Source organism: Molossus molossus, unplaced genomic scaffold (assembly GCF_014108415.1).
Source record: "Molossus molossus isolate mMolMol1 unplaced genomic scaffold, mMolMol1.p scaffold_m16_p_24, whole genome shotgun sequence".
NCBI classification, from domain to species: Eukaryota; Metazoa; Chordata; class Mammalia; order Chiroptera; family Molossidae; genus Molossus; species Molossus molossus.
Genome location: NW_023425360.1, coordinates 6,052,660 through 6,077,766, shown reverse-complemented (window position 1 = coordinate 6,077,766; position 25,107 = coordinate 6,052,660). Strand labels below are relative to the sequence as shown.

The 25,107-nt window shown below is 49.4% G+C and overlaps 1 protein-coding gene across 1 annotated transcript in view; it reads left to right on the top strand.

Moving 5' to 3' along the window:
- Positions 1-11,975: 11,975 nt before the first annotated feature.
- AGBL1 (ATP/GTP binding protein like 1) overlaps positions 11,976-25,107 on the top strand; it is a 474,694-nt gene continuing 461,562 nt past the window's right edge. Inside the window, exons 1-4 of the mRNA XM_036278149.1 lie at positions 11,976-12,108; positions 13,992-14,138; positions 15,445-15,576; positions 19,093-19,186. Coding sequence (XP_036134042.1) covers positions 11,976-12,108; positions 13,992-14,138; positions 15,445-15,576; positions 19,093-19,186 — 506 coding nt within the window. The remainder of the gene's footprint in view (positions 12,109-13,991; positions 14,139-15,444; positions 15,577-19,092; positions 19,187-25,107) is intronic.

Below are 25,107 nucleotides of genomic sequence, written 5' to 3'. Positions count from 1 at the left end.
GAAACGGAATCTTAGTCTTTACCTTCTAGGATGTGCTGGATGCTTTGCTTCATTATCACAAAAGCGATTGCCGTAAAGGGAAGATGAATGACTCATCATTCAAAAAAAAAATAGATGTAATGTCTCCTGTTAGATCAAAGCCACACTCTTAGTTTAATTCTTGGTTGCTGATTTATTGTCAAGCAACGGAGTGAATGGTGAACATAACTAGGGAACCAAGTCTGCTCAATTCATCCAGTTTGTTACTTAACTCTGTGTGTGTATGTGTATGTGTAGAGAGAGAGAGAGAGAGGGAGAGAAAAATCTGATTGATCATACATCTGTTCCAGAAATCTAGTCCCGGCTTTGAGTGAAAGTGGAAAGTAGGCATTTGTCTGGGAGAAGTAATTCGGGAGACCATCAGAAGGATTCAGGCCCCCAAATACCTCTCTGACTTGGATTTTACTGATCCCTGAACAAGAAGCCTTTATTTTGTTTTATTTATATCATTATCCTCCTTAGATACACCAGGTGGGACGCCATGTCACTTAGGTATTAGTCATTAACGCATTAGCGCAGTTTCTTGACCAGGATCAGTTTTGCATTTGGCAATGTCTGTAGACATTTTTGGTTGTCACAACGGGGGACGGGGTGGGTTATATTCTGGCGTCCACTGGGCAGAAACCAGGGATATTGCTAAACCTCCTACAATGCACAGGACAGTGCCCCCATCCCACCTCAACAAATAATTTTCTGGTCCAAAATATCAACAGCACCGAAGTGGAGAACGCAACCTTAGTGTTAACTAATTCCCTGATAGATAGAAGAGAGCAGAATGGTCTTGAGAGACAGTGGGTAGGAGGGACACTAAAAGACATTTTAAATTTGAAGACGAATGCTTAGGATATCTTCATGACCTAGAGGCTACTGGACAACATCTGTGAATGGAAAGGGGAGGAATTGGAGGAATTACTCCTTCCTGGGAAATACGTTGAATGCAGAGCTACTTTTTTAAATGGCAGAACAGCTGTCTTTTTATTGATTGATTTGAGAGAGAGAGAGAGAGAGAGAGAGAGAGAGAGAGAGATCGATCAATTTGTCGTTCCACTTATGTATGCATTCATTGGTTGCTTCTTGTGTGTGCCCTGACCAGTGATCAAACCCACAACTTTGGCACACCAGGATGACTCTCTAACCGACTGAGAAACCGGGTCAGGGGAGCAGAACAGTTGTCCTAAGTGAGCAAAGGTCAGGAGAGATCACGTGGTAGGAGGAGGGCAGGAATTATCTACCAGAAGTCAACACTGACCTCTCCCCCATCTCTCTCTGTCTTCTGGATCCAGGGTAACTTTGAAGTGCTTCGTGCCCTACTTGAGACCTCTTAGGGCACACCTGTCCTCAGAGACACTTGGGCATGTTTCCAGAAGGTGCCGTGATACCTCTGCTTTCTCTCTCATCCCTCATGTTCAGAGTCTGACCCACTAAAGCAGCTGCCTCTGGCCCATGAAAGCAAAATTAGAAAGTCGACCTCTTAGCAGGAGGATCTTCTATTGACCCCAGACTGACACCATCAGAGACCACAGGGTAATGAATCTAGAAGTAGCCTGACAAGTCATTGCTCTTTATTTCTTTAGTTGAAGCATGAAGAAAAGAAGTAAGGGCCAATGAAGTTCCATGATTTATCTAAAGTCGTAATGAAAATATTGGGTTAGAACGAGGCTGACTGCCTCCAAGTCTGATGTTTTGTCGACTTGATAATATCGCTCTCTGCAAAATCAGTAAGAGAGAAACACAGTTCAGTCTTTGTTTGGCAGAGCAAATGGTTGGTCTAGGTCCTTGGTGGTTTATTTATTTATTCCTATCATCGTGCATTTCAAATTCAGTTTGTAGAAATGCAAGTTTCGATGCTTTTTATGGATCTGCTTCTGGGATCGGTTTGCGTTTTAGTTACTATGGCTGTGTCATGAATGATGTCTATCTCAGTGGCTTAAAGCAATTGTTTCATTTTTCTCATAATTCGGAAAGGATGTGGCAGGGTGTCACTTGCTTGGCAACTCTTGTGTGACTGCATTGGAAGTTGGCTGGGCCACGGTTATCTGAAGGGTCAACTGCTTTGGACAGTCAAGATCGCTCATGCTAGCCCGGCTGGTGTGGCTCAGTGGCTGAGCATCAACCCATGCACCAAGATCGCTCATGCTCACTGTTTCCTGCTCATGCCGAGGGATCCCAGCGGAGTCGAGAGCTTAGTTGGGGCTCTCTACCAGGGCACTGTGTAGTCTTTCCACATGGCCTGGGCTTCCTTACAGCATGGCTGCCGTAGGCAATCAGTACATCTGGCGGCCCAGGGTTGGGCAGAAACTGCACAGTTTTTATGGCCTGACCTTGGGAGTTAACAAGTGTGACTTCTGCCTGGCTGGTGTGGCTCAGTGGTTGAGCATTGACCCAGGCACCAAGAGGTCGCTGGTTCAATTCCCGGTCAGGGCACCTGCCCAGGTTGTGGGCCTGATCCCCAGTGGTGGGAGGGTATGCAGGAGGTGGCCCATCAATGTTCTTTCTCATCGATGTTTCTATCCCTCTCTCCCTCTTTCTGTAAAATCAATAAGGAAAAAAAAATTAAAAAAGAAAGTGTGACTTCTACATTCTGCTTAGTAACATGAGTCACTTGGCCAAGGTTAAAGGGTGCAGCAGGTCATCAGTCTCACCTCTCGGTCATAGGGCATGACAAGCACTTCCAGCCGTGTCCCCAAGTGGCCACAGTTTGGAAGGTAGCATCGAAGAGCGTTTCACTGAAGACACATTAATGGTGTTATTTTAGAATGCCCTGAGATGTGTTTTCAAACTCGCTGGCTTTCAGAACTGAATTCAGAAAATGCGGAAAAAGCCGACCCTCGGTTTGAGCAAACGATACAGCGTCTTGGGGCCTCGGTCTCCTCCTCAGCACAGCGGGAACAATGATGCCTGCATTGCAGGGTGGGTTGGAGAGGTCGGCCGTACGTGCTGGCTGAAACCAAGGGGCCTGTCGGTGGTAACAGTCACAGTACTGCTGGCTCGATGGGAAGCCAGTTCGTAGCCTGATGCCTCTTTCTTCACCCTCAAGTTGCACAGAATATCTCTGAAAAGCAGCTGTTCAGAGTTCAGAGTGGGGCAGGCCCTTGCTTGCCAGTCTAGCGAGTCCCCAAGTGGGAGAACAAAGCCGGGAGACAGCGGGGACCTGTGAAATGGGACACAGGACACGAGACAAACGTCCCTTCTTCATAATTCGGTGTTAGACCAGCTCGCTAAGCATTCGCTGGGCAGAGAACCCGAGAAAGGGCTTCTTAGTGTGTTTGAAAACTGCTTGGCCCAGTGACCTCACAGAGGTCGGACTGAGCCTCCCTGTCCTGGGTACTCTTATTTATTTTTAAATATTTTTTTTATTATTGATTTTAGAGAGGAGGGGGGAGAGAGAAAGAAACATTGATGAGAAAAAACACTGATTGGCTGCCTCCTGCATGCCCCCCACTGGGGATCAGGCCCACAACCTGGGCATGTGCCCTGACTGGGAATTGAACCAGCGACCTCTTGGTGCAGGGTCAACGCTCAACCACTGAGCCACACCGGCCGGGCTATCCCAGGTTCTTTTAACCTTTCCTGTGTGTTTCAGGGGTTGATGGGTTCCGGGAGGATCAAAGCGGTGACGCAGCTGCCGGTTGAACCAGGGGGCAGCATCACTTCCGAAACACTGGCGCCCAGAGCCTTGGGTGGGGGCACCTGGGCGGGCTCTTTAGCGGCTGTGCTTAGACTCCACTCAGAAAAGCTGAAAACCGTTTGGCACCTCCCAGTCCTTCATTCTCGCCGGCAACCACGACCCTGCCATTCGTCAACTGTGCTTCGGAGAGTCGTCACATCCCTCTTAGAAACAGAGACGGATTCCGCTTCCCAGGGACGTCATTTAAAAGAAATCAGAGAGCCTCCCAAGGATGTGATGCTGTTGATTGCTGTCATTATTATTGTGACTCAAATTCTTGACTCTTTCCTGAGTGACAACCAGTGTGCTAGGGGCATTGACTAAGCACAGGCTTCCGCGTCATTTCTGCCCAGAGGACATCACCTCACTCTTTCCAGGGTTTTGTTTTATTTATGTATTTCTTTTATTATTATTTTTAATCCTCACCTGAGGACATTGTTTGCATTTATCTTCAGATAGAGGGGGAGGGAGAGAGGGAGGAAGAGAGAGAAGCATCAATGTGAGAGGGACACATTGAGTGGCTGCCACCCACATGACCCCAACTGGGGCCGGGGACAAACTGCAACAGAGGTAGGTGCCCTTAGGGGGAACCAAACCCGGGACTCTCTGGTCCGCAGGCTCATGCTCTAAGTGCTGAACCAAATCAGCCAGGGCATTCTTGATTGATTTTAGAGAGAGGAAGGGAGAGGGGGAGACAGATAGAAACATCGATGAGAGAGAACATCGATTGGCCGCCTCCTGCATGTCCCCCACTGGGGATCAGGCCCACAACCCGGGCATGTGCCCTGACCGGGAATCGAACCGACGACCTCTTGGTTCACGGGTCAGTGCTCAACCACTGAGCCACACCGACCAGGCAAATTACCTCTTTCTTTTAAAATCACTTCAACCTTGGCAGGAAGTTGCTCCTGCTACCTGCACTAAATTTGTGACGACGAAGCTTCTGCCTATATCCTCTGTGGGAGTAGAGAGGGCTGCTGGCCATCATGCCTGGCATTGTAACCACGTTCAGTCACCGTGGTTTTTCATCAGTGCTCTCTCTCGTCGTCAGTTACCGACTCCAAATTCAATCATGTCTCGTATTTAACCGATGGACCATTTCTAGTGAGTGTTCAAGCGACGTGGCTGAGAAACAGCTTTCTTTTTGGCAATATGGTTTTCTTGGGCTATGAGCTGTGTCCTGTGCTCTTGGCGCAGGAGTTTGGGAGCGATTCGGACTTATTCTTTAGACACCGAGAGAATTTCACGGACTTATTCATTCCATCCGTGGGAACAGAGCAGCAGAGTGGAAATGGTCTATTTCATGATATCAGGGGTGTTCCACAGAATAGGATGTGGATGGATTCTTTATTCCTTGTTTTGTTCGACTGGCCCGCCTTCCTCCACTTCAAGTCCGTGATGATACTGATGTCCCCTGTTTATCAACACGGCACTTGGCTATCACTGGAATATACTTTGAGGGAAATCTTGTCATCAAAGGGAAGAGGACCGGCCCTGGCTGGTTTGGCTCAGCGGTTAGAGCATCAGCCCATGGACCAGTGAGTCGCAGGTTTGATTCCGGTCAAGGGCACGTGCCTTGGTTGTGATTTGTCCCCGGCCCTGGTTGGGGTCGTGCAGGAGGCGGCCACTCGATATGTCCCTTTGATGTTGATGTTTCTCTCTCTCTCTCTTCCTCTCCCTCCCTCCCCCTCTATCTGAACAAAAAAAATGGAAAATATGTTCTCGGGTGAAGACTAAAAAAAAGAGGAGCATTAGTCTTTGGCAAATTGCATATTAAGTTCCATCTCGCCCCATCTCATCTCATCCTGTAGTTTACTGAGGGCCTGTGCCATGTGAGATGCCAGGCTGATCTGGGCACACAAAGGGATGAGGCAAATCCTCACTCCCGAGGGGCTCACCGTCTGCAGGGGGTGAGCTCTGGATTCGTTTCCAGTCCTCCCCTGGGAGATGGAGCCCAGCTCCCTCCATGTGACCCTTGTCTGTCACCATCGAAGACGGTTGGGCTTCAGAAGCTGAGTCAGAGGCGGCCTTGTGGGTGCTGCCCAGTTCCCCTGGAAAGCTTGTTCTGGGCAGCCGGCGGCCACGTCACCACGTCCATGCACCTCCTGATTGTCATGCTGGGAGGACCACATGTGGGCACCCTGGTCCCAGCGCAGGGTGAGCCCAGCCCTCCAGCGTGCCGAGATAACCCCGTCCATGCCAAGGTGCCAGACATGCTCGTGAAATCATCCAAGACCCTCCAGACCAGCCAGCCCATCTGCCGGCTGAATGCCACCCAGTGACCCCAGTTGACACTATGGAAATTGGAAGGGTCTCCCGGCCAAGCCCTGCGCAGAGTCCTACCCAACAAATCAAGAGCTACAATAAAAAGGCTGTTGTTTCAGCCTGGCTGGTGTGGCTCAGTGGTTGAGCATCGACCATTGTACCAAGAGGTTGCCAGTTTGATTCCCGGTCAGGGCACATGCCCAGGTTGTGGCCCGATCCCCAGTGGGGGGCATGCAGGAGGCAGCCAATCCATGTTCTCGCTCATCGATGTTTCTCTCTCTCTCTCCCTCTCCCTTCCTCTATCTCTAACATCAATAAAGAAAAATTATTTAAAAAAGAAAAAAAAGTTGTTTTAGCCTGGCTGGTGTGGCTCAGTGGTTGAGCATCAACCTATGCACCAAGAGGTTGCCAGTTCGATTCCCAGGTTGTGGGCCCGATCCCCAGTGGGGGGCATGCAGGAGAGAGCCAATCAATGTTCTCTCTTATCGATGTTTCTCTCTCTCTCTCCCTCTCCCTTCTTCTCTCTCTAAAATCATAAAGAAAAATTATTAAAAAAAAAAAAAAAAAAAGGCTGTTGTCTGAGGCCATCCAGTGTGGGTGTGGTTTGTCCCTGTGCGATGGCCAACCAGAAAGGGAAGTAAGACAATGACCAGGGTCTAGTACGGATTCAGATTAAGGTGTGTACAAAGTGGGCTGTGGGAAATGAAAGGTAGACCAGATAGTCCTGTTCTCAGAGAGGTCAGGCCATAGCATCGCGGCACCTCAGGGGGACCACTCAGGTTTTCGCCTTTGTGAATGGTGCCCCTTGCAATGGGGCAGTGCCCAGTTTGTGTGGACATGTGGCAGGGTCGCTGGGAAAGGGAGTCTGGGCTTGGAATGAAAACCAGAGCAGGCTCGGGAAGGAAGAGGGAGGTGGTCGTACTCCAGCTGTGTTAGCAGCATGAGCAACGTGTTGAAAGCACAGGTTCCCGTGGTGGGACTGGGGCACCGTAACTCGTCCTGCGTGGTCGCTGTGCCCCGTCCTGGGGGGCGGGAGCCACTGGAGATGAACCTCCAAAGGCTGAGTGACGAGAAGTCTTATCGACACAGCATCTTGGCGAATCAGGAGGGAGGGACATAACGGAGGGAGAAAATGTCAGAGCGAGGGAGCAACACATCCGAAAGAGTATTTGTGGAAATTTCAGTGCAAAACCCCCAGAGACAGTTTGTGCTTCCAGCTGCCTACCTCTCCCCGAAAACTCGGCAGATCCATCTTTTATAGGAACGTCTTAAACAACAGGGGGTTACTCCACGATTCGTTTACAAGGATCGTTGAAGGAAAATCAAGGCCCGCGGCATCCTGCCTCTTTAATTGCTCATTTATTATTACTGTGGGGGGAGGCAACGGCTTTGTTAGTCTTCTACATCGTGTAAAATATTTATTGGTAAATAGAGCAGTACGTAAATTCATGCCGGGCGAGATTTTGTGGAGCCTTTTTTCTTCCCCCTCCACTGATAGCTATAATTTCCACTTGAAAAACAACAACAATATTGTGTAGATCGTTCAGGCCCAGAGCTGAGAGCATTAGAACTCAACATCTATGTGACGACACTGTCTCTTGGTTTCCGTGGGAGGGCAGGGTTCTCTTGGTGGGCTGGCCCTGTAGTTTGTGAAATGAACTGATTTCCTGCTTATTAAGCCCATAGTGCTCGGGAAGAGGGTGCATGGAGGTGTGGAATTTCTTCTTTCTCCATCACATCGAAATTCCAAATAAAAGCAGCTTTTATTTATTTAATTTTTATCCTCACCCGAGGACACTTTTGCATTTATCTTCAGATAGGCCAGGAGGAAGAGAGAGAGAGAAACATCGATGTGAGAGAGACACATTGAGTGGCTGCCACCCACAAGACCCCAACTGGGGCCGGGGACAAACTGCAACCGAGGTATGTGCCCTTAGCAGGAATGAACCCAGGTCTCTCTGGTCCACGGGCTGACACTCTAACTGCTGAGCCAAACCAGCCAGGGCAAAAGCACCTTTTGTAAGTGAGGATATTGATCATTTTTTCACTCATCTGAAAATTCACTGGGAGGTGGTTCCACAGAGTTGGTTCAGTGGCTGCAGAATGTTCCCAATGAGCCAGGGTCATGTCCAAATACAGGAAAGAGAGTTTTTGAAATTTTATTAAATGTATTGGGGTGACATTGGTTAAAGAATGATAGTTTCAGGTGTACAATTCCATAACGCATCATCTGTATATCACATTGTGTGTTCACCACCCAAAGTCAACTCTTTTTCCGTCACCAATGATTTGACCCCCCCCGACCCATTATTCCCTCTCTCCCACCTCCCTTCCCCCCAGGTTAACTACCATGTTGTCTGTGCCTATGAGTTTTTGTCTGCTTGCAGCTTTTAGTTGTATATGCCACCTAGGACTCAAGTCATATGGTTGTTGGCATTTTTCCATCTGACTTTTTTCACTTAGCCTATTTAAAGAGAATTTTTTTTTTTCTTTAAATTCTGGAGAAAATTTTTTTCTGGAATCTCTCAGCAGACTTCTACTCAGGCCTCCTTATCCAGATCTGAGCTCCAGCTCACCTTGAAACCAAGCACACGAGCAGGAGAAAGGCTTAGAAGAGATGAACTGTGGCCCATTCCCTGGGCAGGGGAGAGGGGGATGAGAATACTTCGTCAGCCTACTTTGGCCCCATCCTTGAAAACAATGACAGAGGAATGGCTCACGTGTGTGCAGACAACTGGGGGGGGGGTGCCCCCTTCTCACACACTATGGTGTCAACCGATCTAGGGGTGGTGATTCACAACATTCCACACGCCAGGCTCCGTATCCCTGCGGCAGGTGTAGTAGACGTGTATGAGACAGTGGTTCTCAGGGACTTTCAGTGGACACTGTCAAAAAGCAGAGAGTTTCTTAACTTGAGAAATTAATATAATAAAATATCTGGATGACCTCTTCCACCCCAGGAGACTGGACTATAGAGATGAATAACATCGAGTTCTTGCCCGCAGAAGAAATTCACAATTCCCTTTATTCATATGCTTCCTTGGACCTGCTCATGCTGGGAGCACTTTCGCCCCCTGGGGTGTCCAAGCTTTGTCATGTTTTCCTCTGGGCACACAGGCTAGGGTACAGCTGAGCCCTGGCCCATTCTGTTTCTGCTTAGTTTCTCCGAGTCACCACTCACGGACCTGGGTGGGTTCCAAGGCTCCTTCCCGGGATTCTCCCAGCATCCTTTGCTTACCTTTGTCACATCCCTTACCATCCTGCGTCCTCACTCAGCCGGGCCGGAGCTGGCGAAGGCAGATTGGGGTTCAGTCAGTTTGCATCTTGACTGCCTAGCCTGGTGACTGAAACATAGTTTCCAATGCTTGTTTGTGGGACGACTGCATGAATAATTTAATCCAAGAAAATTAAATCTGGATCTTTTCCTCCTCTTTAATCAGTTTCCAGTTTATTCGTTTCTCCCTTTTTTCTCCTCTTTCTATTTCTTCTGTACCTGTTCTTTGCTCATAACTCATAATTAACTAGTATATTATATTCATTAGCTAACAGTGTGGCATTTTGCAAGTTACAAAATGTCGCACAGCCTGGCTTTTATCTTTTAACCCCTTTCCTCTTCTCAGAAGAAAGGGTAATTTTGGGGGTGCTGGAGGGGACCCAGAAACATCAGTGTTGATCAGGGACACCATTCCGGGGACTTTGTTTTCTACTTGAGCCAACTTTGGGTCCCCTGTCAAAGGGCTGGGGTCCTGCTGGGTGTTATGATTTATGATAAAACATATATATTTCCTCATCCCAGCTTCCCAAACCTTCGGAACTTCCTAAATGATGAGATCTACGACGGTGCCTTTTGTTATGTCTGTGGGGGGACTTTTGGACATCACCTAGGGATGGGGCTGGTGTCCAGGACAACCAAGGATGTGGTGAGAGGGTTGGAACTTTCATTCCATCCCCTCCCCATGGGGAAGTTAAGAACCTGGAGTCTGCCCGGCTGGTGTGGTGGTTGAGCCTTGACTCATGCACCAAGAGGTCGCTAGTTCGATTCCCGGTCAGGGCACATGCCCAGGTTGGGGGCCCGATCCCTAGTGGGGGGCATGCAGGAAGCGGCCAATCGATGTTCTCTGTCATCAGTGTTTCTATCGCTCTCTCCCTCTCCCTTCCTCTCTCTGTAAAAAAAAAAACTTAAGAAAAATATCAGAGATAAACAATTCATAAGTTTTAACCTGGGAGCCATTCTGAGTAGCCTGATGAAATCTTGCAAGATCTGCCCAGGGTGTGACACTCCCTCTATCATGTCTCCACGCTGCCCACATGTCCACGCAGCCACATGTCCACGCTGCCCACGTCACTTCCGGCTCGTGGTCTCGCTGCCTGGATATCAGGTGGCTGTTGAGGTAACTCAGGGTGTGTGTTCACTATTTCACTTAATAACGGCATCCAGGCACCAAAGTGGTGATGATGGCCCTTCGGATACACGGACGACAAGCCCGAAAGTGCTGCCTTTAAGTGAAAATGAGAAACTGCTCCCCTCAGCAGGGACAGAAAAAAATCTTTGCTGAGGTTGCTGACATCTCCGGTAAGATCCAGTCTTTGGGTGAAACCAGATGAGATACATTGAGAGAGCACATTAGCTTAAATTATCACAATATATTGTTAGAATTGTTTCATTTTATCAGTCATTGTTGTCCAGTCTCTTACTGTGCCTAATTTGTAAATTAAACTTTATGGTAAGTGTGCAGGAAAAATTAGTATACATAGTTTCAGTTTTAGCCACAGTTTTATGCATCCACTAGGAGTCTTGAAACATAGTCCCCCGTGGATAAGTGGGAGCAGCTATGATGAAACCTCCTTAAAAACCCTGAAGGGTTCAGAGAGCTGCTGGGTGGGTGACCACCTGGAGGTCTGGGGACCCCTCCCACCACCCTCCCCCCGGCCCTGTGCATCTCTTCAGTCTGCCTGTTCCTGAGTTACATCTTTTTATAAGATACAGCTGATCTCGTAAGTCACCTGTCTCTCTGAGCTTTGTGAGTTGCCCTAGCAAATGAATTGAACCTGATGAGGACATTGGGCTGGCCTTAAATGTGTAGCCCACTGGTCAGAAGTCTAGGTTACAGGAGTCGGGATTGGAGCCTGCAGCTGGGGGGCAGGGGGACCAGTCTTCTATGACTGATCCCTGTACCTGTGGACTCTGATGCTAGCTCTAGGCAGGTGGTGTTGGAATTGACCTGAATTGTAGGACGCCCAGCTGGTGTCTGGAGCACTGTCTGTTGGTGTGGGGGACCCTCCCCGCGTTGGCATCGGTACCAGAACCAAAGGCTTCAAACTCACCACAGTGATACATCAGTTGCCTTCCTGCTCCAGATTTTTGAGAGGCCAGAAGCATAAACATTTTGCACATGTACGGGTGGCATTTCCTGGGGGGCAGTGCGGATTCACAGAGTGGTGTCCTGGATTAACACGCAGTGCCACCGGGGTAGGAGGCATCACACGGTGCCTACCGGGACCCCCTTAGGGCAAAGCTCCCAGTGGAGATGTCGGAGCAAACCCAAGTCGTTTCCTTGGGGGAGAGCAGATACCAATGCTTAGGGATCCCCGGAGAGCTCATCACACCTGCAATGGGAGTTCCAGAGTTCAATTTTAGTATTTTGTTTTTCAAGGATTTGGGGGTATTAATTTTGACTTGTGAAAATACAGCCCTGCAATGTTATTTATCTTGATGACTACATTTTAAGTTTAATAGTTTTTTTCTTGATTGATTTTAGAGAAGAACAGAGAGGGAGAGAGAGGTAGAAACGTCGATGAGAGAGAACATCGATTGGCTGCCTCCTGCATGCCCCCCACTGGGGATCAGGCCCACAACCTGGGCACGTGCCCTGACCGGGAATCGAACCAGTGACCGGTTGGTGCTGGTTCGACGCTCAACCACTGAGCCACACCGGCCGGGCATCTTCAGGCACTTTTGTTGCAGGGAGTCTTACTGAAAGGAAGCACACCACCCAGCGTTCCCATGCGCGTCCTGAGCACACCACCTCCCCCCACTGCACTGAGAATAAAGATGCTTATACTTCCATTGCAGAGCTCCTCGGACAGGGCGTCCATCCTGACCATCCTCCAGGTCCTCGGAGACCTGCTCTCTGTTGGTGAGTCGGCCATGCTGTTATCCCTCGCAGAGTGCACGTGGGGGCCTGGGGCTGTGGAATCTGGGGGGGCCTGGGGTTCGGCTCCAGCTCCAGTTTTCTGTGAGACAGAATCGCGAGCCCGTCTTCCCCTACTGAGGTGAATAAGTCCCGGTATAAATTGGGCTGGTTGCGCTTTGCGTTCTTCAGTCTTGTCCCTCACCCTACGGTGACCCAGACTTGGGAGGAGATTAGAGTCCGGGCAGGGGATCTGTGGCCTCTCAGCTCGAGGCCCAGCACCCCTGGGGCTCTGTAGCTCTTCTCGGAGTTGCCCTCCATGGTTTGACCTTGCTCCCCCCGCAACTTTCCTCCTGTGGCCCATGTTAGAGCCAGGGATAGGAGGCCGGGCTGAACCGAGAGGGCGGGAAGCCGTCAGGTTGTCAGATAAGACGACAGAGTCGACGACATTGGACTCGACAGAACCTCAGTGAGCTCATTTCTACATCAAGAGTCCTGGAAAACACAGCTTTTTCTACCTTCCAGCTTTCCTGGTTTTCATTTCGAGGTGTGCCAGCCACGGGGCATTAGGGAAAAATACCAACACCCCACAGACCAGACCAGAATGAACGACACTCCAAACCACAGACCTCAGGCCGGGGTGCAAGAGGGAGGAGCCATGCACACGGAGGGGTCCCGGCGGCTCTGCTGCTCCCGGAGGCTGGGTGGCCCCCTTGTGGCCCTCGGCGTGAGGTTCCCTGTGTAGGTGAACACGTGTCCTTTGCCGCCTTTGATTCGTCCGGTAGTTTCTGGAGCTGTTGGAATGAAACCTTGCAGTTCTCGTCTGATAAGGGCGGATACTTCTCCTTTAGTACAGAGACTGCTTTTCGTTCGGATAGAAACCAGAGGTCTCCTTTGCTGCTAAGGTCCCACCCTGCTGGCCACCGTGGTGAGGTCAACCATGCCCAGGGCCTAGAGAATCACCCAGGACCCTTTTAAATTGGAACGTAATTTGCTTTTGAGCTTCTCCTGGGACATGGTGTGTGAGTGTGTAGTGGGGGAGGGGGTCCCTGTTTAAAACTCTTCATAGGTAGAAAGATCAATATACTTCATTCTAGCCCAGATCCACTTCGATCTTAGATAATTAGGATTTTGTTTCTCAAAGGACCACTCCGGTTGTCTCCACGCTTCCCTTCCATCAGTTACTGAGAAAAATGGTCACATCATCAATAATATTATTCTAGATAAGCTATTATCTCGGTCCCTATTACAGATCAGTCAAACCTATGGCAGAGGTACTATATTCCCTCTGTCGAAGTGTATGATTGTACGGCCCTGGCCCGGTTGGCTCAGCAGTTGGAGCATCAGCCCGCGGACCAATGAGTTGTGAGTTCGATTCCGGCCAAAGACACGTGCCTTGGTTGCGGTTTGTCCCCGGTCCCGGTCGGGTCGTGCGGGAGGCAACCAGTCGATGTGTCTCTCTCACGTCGATGCTTCTCTCTCTCTCTCTCCCTCCCTCCCGTTCTACCTGAAGATAACTAGAAAAAAAAATATCCTCATGTGAGGATTAAAAAATATATGATTATACGTAAGCCCGTGTGCATATTTATACACTTGTAGACACAAGTACATATGTACTTTGAAGTCTCAAGAGATCCTTAGGAAAGTGGATTGTAGGCTGTTTTACAGCTGCTACCAGTGAATAGACCTGGGTCCTTACATATTCTATTGTCTCTACATTTCATCCCCCCACTCCGGCCCTTCGCCTCATAGTGTAACCTGAACACAAGCCGATGGAAGGACTGCAAATTCTGGCTTCTGGGGTGAAATGAGCCGACGCCTGCTCTGTCCGTAGACCGAGGGGACGAGAGTTATTTCCACGGCTCAGGTCTCGTCTGCTTCCTCCGCAGGCACAGACAGGCGGATCTGCTACCTGATCAGCAAGGGCGGCAGCGAGGCCCTCTTGCAGACCCTGGTGGACACGGCGAGGACAGCGTCTCCAGACTATGACATCCTCCTGCCCCTCTTCCGACTGCTGGCCAAAGTTGGCCTTCGAGGTACCCACCCCCCCAGACTTGAAGATGATGCAGGGCACTTACGAGGTTGTTATTATGAGAGCAATTTGGGGAGCTCTTGAGGGGAAGTGTAGGGGGAAAGGCGGCAGGGAGCTGCCAGACACCTGGGTGGTGATGGCAGGACCAGCCCCTAGAAGAGGCACCTGTTGTCCTAGATGTCACCGAATCCAAGGTACAGTGCTTAGCACAGGATGCTAGGGGCAAAGGGCATGTTGGGGACGGAAGGGGGGATACTCCAAGGCAGTTTGCAATCACTTTACTTTTTCAAATAAATTTTTTTTTCTTTATTGATTTTAGAGAGAGAGGAAGGGAGAGGGAGAGTGATAGAAACATTGATGAGAGAGATCATCAATTGGCCGCTTCCTGCATGCCCCCCACTGGAGGTCTTGCTCACCACCTAGGCATGTGCCCTGACCGGGAATCGAACCGGTGACCTCTGGGTGCCTGGGTCGACGCTCAACCACTGAGCCACACTGGCCGGGCTCCATCACTTTAAAAATACTTGGAACATTGCTGCAAATAGGGTCTTAGGTGGATATTGCTTGTATAAGCTCATTCATTTCTGCAGCTGCCGTCATGGGTCACCACCAGGTGGGTGGCTCGAAACCACAGGGGTGTATTTCTCACAGATCTGGAGTCAGAGTCCAACTTCAAGGTGTTGGCAGGGCTGGTTCCTCTGCGGGAGACTCCATGCCTGTCTCCTAGATTCTGGGGCTTTCTGGCAACCTTGACTGTTTCTTGCTTATAGACACATCACCTTAATTCCTGCCTCTGTCTTCACGTGGCAGTCTTCTCCGGTGACTTTCTGTGTGTCTCTCCTTTTCTTTCTTTTTTTAAAATGATTTTTTATTTATTGATTTTAGAGAGAGAGGAAGGGAGAGGGAGAGAGAGATAGAAACATCAATGAGAGAGAACATCGATTGGCTGCCTCCTGCACGCCCCCCACTGGGGATTGGGCTCACAACCTGGGCATGTGCCCTGACTGGGAATCGAACCCGCGACCTCTGGGTGCATGGGTCGATGCTCAACCACTGAGCCACACCGGCCAGGCTCATGTAAATATTAATGGAAGACTAGAGGACCATATGTGTACCCTGAATTAGCTTTTCTGAGCCATCTGGTTCCAACGGGGACATACTCAGTAGCATTTTGTACTCGATCCGAGAAGTCTCGCTGGCTATGATTATCTTCTTACCTCCATGATCGTTGCCTTCCTCTCCCGCATACGTCGTATGAGCTTCAGGATTCATGTGCAACACAACTAAGATGGACTAATCTATGTTCGCAGATAAAAAGTTTGGACAGAAGGCGTTGGACTTGGAAGCACTTGATGTCACCTTGATTCTGACCAGGAAAAACCTGGCCCACAGCCAGAACCTCCTGCACTGTCTCTGGGCCCTGCGTGTGTTTGCCTCCAGTGGTGAGCGACCCGGTTATGGCTTTGTGGGGTGGCTTCCAGATCTGGGCTGGGACACCTGGAAAACATGTGGGGGTGTGGTTGGAAGGAGCGTACGGGTAAAGAACATACGTGGTCCCCAGAAGATAAACCGTGAGTAGCCTCATGTTCTGGTGGCGAGAAGTTTTCTCTTCATCTCATGCACATCTAAGTAGAACTGTTGAGTCTACTCCTGCAGTTAGAGGTCAGTATTGTTTTTCCATGTCCACCACACATATAAGCACCCCGCAAGGCGAAAGACCTGATTCAGTCCTTAGAGTGCTCAAGGCAAATGCCATGTGTCGCCCCTCTCAAGAGTGACCCTCCCATCGCAAGTCTCCCCTCCACAAACCTGAGGTTGCTCATTGATCACAACACCCTCTACCGAATTTCATCTTACAGCGCTTCTCAACATAGTCCTTAAGGCAACTAGACATCATGGCCACGTGGGACACCCCTATTTGCCATCTCCTGATTTGAATCCTTTCTGTTTATCCTACGAGTCCTATATCTAAACTTACCATTTTTTTTGGCCAACATAAAAGAAAATGAAGCTTAGAAGAAAGAGTCATGGCTTGAGTTCATACAGATAAGTCATGGGGCCGGTTATTCTGCTCCATGTGTGGGGACAGATCGTACTAATAGGGTTGATTTTGTGTCTCCTCTCTCACGGATAATGAGCACAGACTTTTATCCCCGTGTCTCTGAGCCACCTTTCCTGCTGAATGAAAGGGACAATTATTTAGATGTGATGCTCTCCAGAGGAAGGACGCGGGCTTAGATCCAGGAAGACCTGGGTTGATTCTGATCAATGATATTTCCTTGATGAATTCTAAGAATAAGCACGGAGGACCCATAATGAGAACATATTTCTAGGGAATAACGAGATAGATTCTTGACTCTGTTCACAGACAGAATGTCCACTTGCACTCATATTTATTTATTTTTTTTATTTTTTCTCCTCACCCGAGGACATTTTTTGTTCAGGTAGAGTGGGAGGGAGGGAGAGGAAAAGAGAGAGAGAGAGAGAGAGAAACATCGATGTGAAAGGGACACATCGAGTGGCTGCCACCTGCACGACCAACCAGGGCCGGGGACAAACTGCAACCGAGGTACACGCCCTTAGCGGGAACTGAACCTGGGTCTCTCAGGACCGTAGGCCGATGCTTTAACCGCTGAGCCAAACCGGCCAGGGCTTCACTCATATTTATTGACCAGAAAAGCAGGGACAGTCTGGGATGGGCTGAAGGATCTGCATGAACCCATCTCCAATACGGCTTTGTGAAAAGGACCACTCTCATTCCCGAGTGGCCTGGAGGTGCGTCACTCCACTCCTGTGCGGAGCTTGCCAGCGACAATTTGAAGGATCTCATTTTGTCTCCCCGAAGAATAATTCTTGTTATATAAGAATTTCTTCAGCAGGGAGCTCTGCAAATGACTCTTGTCTGCCTGAGGGTGTGAGGAGGTGGCCACTTGTGTCCTATTCTAAGCCTGCATGTTCCGTACCGACAAACTGTTTCATAAACGATTTTAAAAATCACACTATCAGTCTCTATACATTGACTTGACTGATGACAGGCACGCAGAGTTCATAAAGTCTATGGATTGCTGGCTCTTTGGTGAACTGTTAGCCACTGTTGAATGTCCCAGCAAGCTTTCTAAACAGCTCTTCTCGGCAGAAGGAATGGTCCGGAACCGGCATGGGGCTGGCTATCTGGCATCTCTCAGATAGCCAATGGGGATATTTCGAGAGCCGCCAGAGGTCTAACCTTGGGCAAGCACCCAGCCTGGAAGAACTCGGATGATTTCTTATTGCTACCCTTTCCCAATGCCAAGTCTAAAGTCTTCCATGTTGAGAATGTGTGTTCTTAACACTCTCTCCTCCTAACCCTGCTTAACGCTAGCATGTTGCCGAACTACTTGCCAAGAGATTGCTGTAGCATGTTTTCCCAGTTTGGAAGTCGTAGCCATGAGAGTGGGAGATTGATGGGCAGGACGAGGATGTCAGAGCCCTGAATTCTGCCTGTGCTCACGTCAGGAGCGACACGGGCACCCAGCCTGTGCCAGGAACATGCTCTCCTCGTAACAGCTAAGACGTCAGCCTCAGTCTCTCTCTGAGATGACCCACATTAGAGCCTCCAGATTTCTATTTCTCTGCCTTTCCCAAGGCTTGGAGAAAGCCAGTATAAGCCTCCCTTTTCTCTCTGCATCTCCACGACTGCCTTGCTCCTCCTCATATTTCTTGGAACAAGTCTGGCTCAGTTTACCAGACCAATGCAGTGGAGGAAAGAGAAAACAGTCACATCTTGGAAGATACTCTTCTTTCCTTCTCCCATAAAACTTTTGCCTCTTTTCAAACCGATTCCATTTTGTATCCTGTGGATTCCTTTTTTTCTTTTTGGAAATGTGACCAGAGCTCTTCCTGAAGGGAGCTCTGTGGTATGGGGGATATTGCAGAGAAGCCAGGGGATCATTCGAGATGCGACACCCAGAGATGTTGTGTCCAAGCCACTGGAATGACAAGAAACCTGTTTGAGTGTCTTTCTATTATTCAGGTCTGTAGTTATATTTTTGTAACCATCTGATTGAGCAAAAACGCAAGACTTTGCCAGGCTAGCTACTCTGAGCAGGAAGAACCAATTCTTCCTTTGACATCATGATGGATAACGACATAGTCAAACCTTAGCCGCAGTCATAGGAGATCCAAGTACAAAAGTCGTAGGGGAATTCGAAACCTGGGGTGGGAGAAAGAAAGGGTGTTAACTTCCGTATTAGGTTGCCCTTGAACATTTTAAAGGAGTCGACCCAAGTTATGCTGAACCTTAACCCATCCACCTGTGACTTTTCTTCATGTATCATATGGGAAGGTGGTGGTTGGCAAAACAGCTTAAATTGACATCATTGCCAGAAACCCATAGGTCTACTTACAGAGAAATCTGTTCATCAATTTCCTGGACTATTCTGATTAAGAATACAGCGGAGAGCCCTGGCCAGTTTGGCTCAGCGGTTAGAGCGTCGGCCTGCAGTCCGGAGAGACCCGGGTTCGGTTCCCGCTAAGGGCACGTACTTCGGTTGCAGTTTGTCCCCGGCCCTGGTTGGTCGTGCGGGTGGCAGCCACTCGATGTGTCCCTTTCACATCGATGTTTCTCTCTCTCTCTCCCTCCCACTCTATCTGTACAAAAAATGGGAAATATCCTCGGGTGTGGATTAAAAAAAAAAAAGAGAGAGAGAGAGAATACAGCGGAGAAATACAGTGGGCCATCAGAGAATGAAAAATATAATTTCATGGCTTGGACCCTCTTTGGGAAGACGATAATGTGGGCTTGTTAGGTGATCTTTCCTCCCAACCAGGGAGGAAAGACCACTGAGTTTCTCTGCTTTCAAGTTGCCATTGGTAAGGAAGGTGATGGACCTCCCCTGTCTTTTTGGTTCACTCGGTCATGCCGAACACAGTGCTTAGCTCCGACAGTTCAATACCACCTGTGCGCTTGTCTTTCTCAGTCACCTCGGGAGCCATGCTGGGAATTAATGGAGCAATGGAACTGCTTTTCAAAGTCATCACCCCTTACACCAGGAAGCGGACCCGAATAATCAGGTATGGAGTGTGTCTGTGTGTAACAGGTGCAGAGGCGGCCGCAGGTGTGTGGCCGTGGGGCTTCAGCTCTGTGGAGTGATGGCTCCCCCTGGTGGCTACGGTACAATGACTTCATTTTGTCACATGCTACCCTCCTCCCCACCCATGTGTCATTCCTCCAGTCCTCTCGGTAACCTTGAAGGAACCTGAAATGTATCCAAAGGCACCCAGGTCTTCTCTTTTTCCTCACTCTTTCGTAGTGAGCACGTCCTTAAAAGTCCAGAAATGACAGGGAGAAGGGACACTCTGCAGGGCCCGTAAAGAGTCAGCTGGTGAAATTCCCCGTACGAAATCACGGCGGTGGGCTGGTGCGCAGAAGGTTTTTTATGACCGGAAAATGAGACTCTGCCATGCTCCCTGGCGCGCGTGCTGGACTTGAGTGAATCACCGGCTTAAAAAGGGAGACGGGCGGACATGAAGGCATGAGAGATACCTGGGACCATTAAGATCCATCATTGCCGGCAGTGACTCAGCAAGGACGTTGAGAGAAGATTAGAAAAGATTCAGCCAATTTCCGAGAGAGATGGGGTTGTCCGGCAAGGTAGCATTTCATGCCCAGCCATGATATGTCCCACATCTCAGCATCCATCTCAAGTCCGTGTGCCCCCTGAGTATTTTTCTCGGGGGGTCACCACTGTCATGTCGTTATCATCCATTCTCACCTGCAGCTGTCTGCACCAGCATTTCCTAGAGTGAAATCCATTGTATCTCAGTAAGAAAAAGATTCCTCATCAAATGTAGCGAGAAGTACCGGGTTAAGCAAAGGTGGGCAGATTTATTTTTCACCATAGGGCTTCTCAGAACCTTCGTCACGGCAACACAGGTTCAGAATATGCAAGACAGGTCTGTCGTACACCCCGTTCTGAAGCTGATTTGGCCAGGGAACTATTTTTGTTTGGAACCTGTCTTCTCCCGGGAGTCATTGTTCTATGGACCGCATTTTGGGAAACTTCCATCTAAAGTCAAGTGTCTTGCAAAATGGGTTTCAGCTCAATTCTGCCGAGTCATCCTCATTGGGGAGGAACTCCGTGGAAACAACAGTAAGAAAAAATTAACGTCCGTGACGTTCCTGTAATTATGTTTGAGTTCCATCTTGCGCTTCCGTTTATGTCCGTTTATGTCTGTGTGGATATGTATGATTCGGGTATGTCTGGTTTCTATCATTGTGTGTAGGCCTTTACCGCAGTCTTATTTTTTTTTTCAGTTTTTATTGATTTATTTTTGTTACAAATGTTTCTGCTTTCCCCCCACCCAGACACCCTCCTTACCATCTTGCCTCCCCCTACCCAACACTATTGTCTATGTCCATTGGTTACACATACATGCATATAAGTTCTTTGGTTTATTTCATCCCTCCCCCCTCGCCCCTCCTCTGAGGTTCTCAGTCTGAACCATACTCTTTTCTATGTCTCTGGGTCTATTTTGTTCATCAGCTTATTTTGTTCATTATATTCCACAAATCAGTGAGATCCTGTGGTATTTGTTTTTCTCTGCTTGGCTTGTTTCACTTAGCGTAATGCTCTCCAGGTCCCTCCATGTCATCTCAAAGGATAAGAACTCTCTCTTTCTTACAGCTGCATAGTGTTCCATTGCGTACATGTACCACAGTTTTGTTATCGACATCTGCAGTCCAATTTACATGTCCCTGGGTCACCAAGCCATGAACTTTGCCTTTTAACCCTCTTTATGTGACCTCTTCTGACCTGTGGCTGTTTTCATTCATCCGTTTGGCTGCTCAGGAATATGTGGTTGCTCCCCCTACATGATGGGGTGTCAGCTGGGCCCATCCATGTACGTGTCCTATTCAGTCATCTCTTCTCTGCCAACTTGGGGGCCATGCCGCCTGGAGGGCTTCTCTAGGGAGCCCTTCCCGGCTAACCCTGACACTAAACCCCTTCCTTCTGGGCTTCTGATACCTTTTGCTGTCATCTACATAAGAAATGTCCAGACCTGTTGAGAATGTTCATGAGTTTATTTGGCCGATCTGACCATTGCCAGGAAGCAAAATCTCAATGAATTGAGGACATTCTCCCGAGAAGGGCAGCTTTGCAGCTTACTTTGTGCAGTAGAATCACCGCAGGAGACACAGGGAGGGCTACACGAAATCCCCTGAGGGTAGATTAAGGGGGTGGGAGAAAGCAAAGCAGAGAGATCTCTGGGGCTGGATACAAAGTAAAACAGAGAGACACTTCTTCACGTGGATGGGCACAGGGTGGTTAACAGTGAACCTTCACGGCCCGCAGAGGTGGTACACCGGGAACAAGGTGACAGTGGGGGTCTGTGGTCTGGTGGCCTGAGCGTCTGGAGTATAGGATCGCTCTGACTTCCGAAGGAATAGACTCAGTCGAGTAAACCTTGACGTTTGTCAAGGAAGCTACAGGCTTAGAGACTGTACCCACTGCAGATGACTTGCCTTGTCAGGGATTCTAATGTTCAGACCCTCCTATGTGGTTATTTCGGTCTCAGTTCCTAAGGCCTGCCATGCTGGCCTCCCCGAGCTCGTCAGGGTTAGCAGGGGGCCCTTCTCCGTCCACGTTGTCTGCCCCAGTCAGGCAGGAGAGGGGGAGGCAGCAACCAAGCACAGAGCCCCCTTGTCAGAGACTCAAGGGTGTCACTTTCCCTGCTGCAGGGGGCGCTGTATTCACGCACAGGTAAGAGCAACAGGACACCAGGGATTCGCAGGAACAGATGTTTGTAACGACAAAAAGAAACTTCAAGAACCTTAGGCATATTTTTGCATTTCTGTTTTTTTTTTTTCCTGTAAAATTTGGGTGACATGACCCTCCTCCTCTTTTAAATGTCCATAGAAGCTTTATTTCTAATAGTTAAAAAAACTAGAAACAGCCCAGCTGGTGTGGCTTAGTGGTTGAGCATCGACCCATGTACCCAGAGGTCGCCGGTTCGATTCCCGGTCAGGGCACATGCCCAGGTTGTGGGCCCGATCCCCAGTGGGGGGCATGCAGGAGGCGGCCAATCGATGTTCTCTCTCATCAATGTTTCTACCTCTCTCTCCCTGTCCCTTCCTCTCTCTCTAAAATCGATAAAGAAAAAAAATGAAAAGCAGCAACTGAAAACAACGTCAATGTCCATCATCAAATGAGTGGATGAACAAATCAGGGTATATCTATATAATAAAAAACTGGTCAGCGATAAAGAGGATAAGCTATTGAGACAAGCAACAATATGGATGAATCCCCAAAATGCTATGCTGAGTGGATGGAGGCAAGGTATAAGAGAATGCATATGTCATGTGAAATTCATGTGAAATTCTTGACGAGGCAAAGTTAGTGGACAGTCCCAGAGAACAGATCAGCCGTTGCCTAGAGCTGAGGTGGGGGTAGACTTCCCTTCTGGAGCCAAACCACCAAAGAAAACCACGGAAGAGACTTTTCACCACCCTTCACCTCGTAGCCCTCATTGCTCCGCCGTTGATGAAGCGCCCTGCCCCGCGCCAAGCTCTCAGCAGGCATGATCTCATTGATGCTCTGCTCTGCGAGGCAGGTGCTGTTACTGTCCCCAGTTTTACAGGGAAAAAAAAATTGAAGCTGAAAGAAGTTCAGTAAAAGCTCTGAGACTTAACTCCTGTCCATCCATGAGCCTTACACCACCACCGGGCATCTTACAGTCTGCCTCCGGCGTTCAGTTCTAAACCACCATATAGAAGGCAGCGGAGGCTGTTCAAGTTTGTTTAAACTTCTGTTACCGTCTAAACGGCTCCTGCTCATGGGCCAATTTGCTTAATGGTAGGGGAGTGTTTCTGCTCAGTCGGATGGCTGTTTCCTCTCCAAGGCTAAATTAAATGCGTGTTTCCTCGGCCTGTGAATTCTTTCCCAAAGCTGCCTTGTCTTGTACCTTATCTCCAGCCCCTGACAGAAAGATAAGAACAAACGTTTGAAATCAGAAGACCCGTATGGTAGCCCCTCTCTCCAGATGATTCTCGGAAAGTGTACATTGCAAGTCCTAACTCCTGGGTCGGTTGTGGGCATTAAGAAATAAGGTGTAGCCCTGGCGAGTTTGGTTCAGTGGTTGAGCGTCAGTCTGTGGACCCGAGAGTCCTGGGTTCGGTTCCTGCTAGGGGCACCTACCACAAAAAAAAAAAAAAAAAAGAAAGAAATAAGGTGTAGCTCTAGTTGGTTTGGCTCAGCAGGTAGAATGCACCGAAGAGTTGGGGGTTCGATTCTGGTCAAGGCCACATACCTGGGTTGCAGGTTTGATCCCCAGCCCTGGTTGGGGTCTTGCAGGAGGCAGCCAATCGATGTCTCCCTCCTCCCTTCCTCTCTCTAAAAATCAAGGGGAAAATATCCTCCAGTGAGGATAAAAAAAATAAAATAATAAGGTGTGAGAATGCTGTAAGCTTTGATGTGCCAACTATTGTCAATTGTTATGAGTACAAATACCGTTGGATCCTTGGCTGACTGCTTCAGATCAAGCCGCAGAGCTAGAGAATGTGAAGGTGGGACATTTTGGCCAGTGCTCACCTTCTTCCATGAACCCCATCCCCTGAGGGGTAATTAAGACGCCCCCGATGAGTTCTCCTGAGCTCCACTTGGGTTTGAAGGGGTCTTCAGGCCAGGGGATGAAGTACCGTGTCAGGGGACGTGAACAGCCCCCGAGGACCCTCCTCCAAGCGCCCCGGGAGAGTTATTCCGGGACGCCTGTGTCGGGACAGATGCCCAGCGCTCTGTCACTATTTCCTCCCTGCCCTGGAGATGCGACCTGCCCCACTTCCCCAGCTCAGACCTAAAATTAGTGGTGCAGCTGTCCTGCAACGCAGCCCTGTGCCCAGACAGTACTCAGGGCAAGATTTATGACCGAAGTCCACACCGCACGCCTCCTAGCGAGAAGGGGCCTGCAGACAATGTCACTGACCCTCCGTGGCCTGGTGCCAGGCCTCGCTCCCTGGAGGCGGCTAGCCCAGGCCTTCCTCACGCCCCGATGGGACTGCGCTGCAGTTCACTTGCACGCATTTGTGTTGGCTCGCACCTGTTTCCTCATGACCAGCGCCTTCGAGTGATCAAGAATGTGTCCCCGTCTCCATTTCCATGTCTTTTATTCTTCCTTTCGTCTCCCTTTCTAGCCCGTGGTCCCCGCATGAGGCATGCATGCCCTGTGCGGCCCCAGGTGCCCCTCATCAGCTCCCGTCCCGGGGAGTGGCTTCACTGCCGGACTGAATGGTAGACAATGTCCCCACACGTCAGGCCCCACCTGTGGTACCGTCTCCACCTCATCAGACAGGAGGAATCTTCCATCCCCAGCGCCACTCCGGTCCTTTGTTCAAATTTCCCATGAACGTGGATCAGAATGAACCGCGTTGGCCTGAGGGCCATCTCTCCCCTCTAAATTCTCGACTTCCTCAAGGTTGAACTCCGGTTGTATTGATCTTGCTGTTCTCCACAGAGCCCACCCCAGGCCCTGTATGGTGCGCTTGGAATTCAATGCAAAAGAAAATCTTCAATTCAGACATGTTTGTGTGTGAATGCCCTGTCTCGTGATGACGACAAGCCAGTGTTTGATCAGCTATCGCAGGCACTTCATTTTTATTATCTTGTTCTTTTTGATCCCACACGGACTCCACAGGTGGGCTTCTATAATGTCTGAAAAATGATATGATAGGGCCGGCGGAGAACTCAACCGCAGAGGGACTGGGGTACCTCCTGGGAGAGAGCTCATTCTAAGGGCATGAGCAACGGCAGCCCCCAGTGGGAAGGACAACAGTCTCACCCGCTGGAGGGAAGGGAACACTTGGACTCTTCCATCTCTTACTCAGCGTTGTCCGGGGAACTGACAAGATGGACAGACGGGAAAGGTCTGTGTTTGATGGGACACCGGGGGCGGTATTCATATGCAAACTCTGCTATTGGAGATGGGCTTCCGGTATTTGG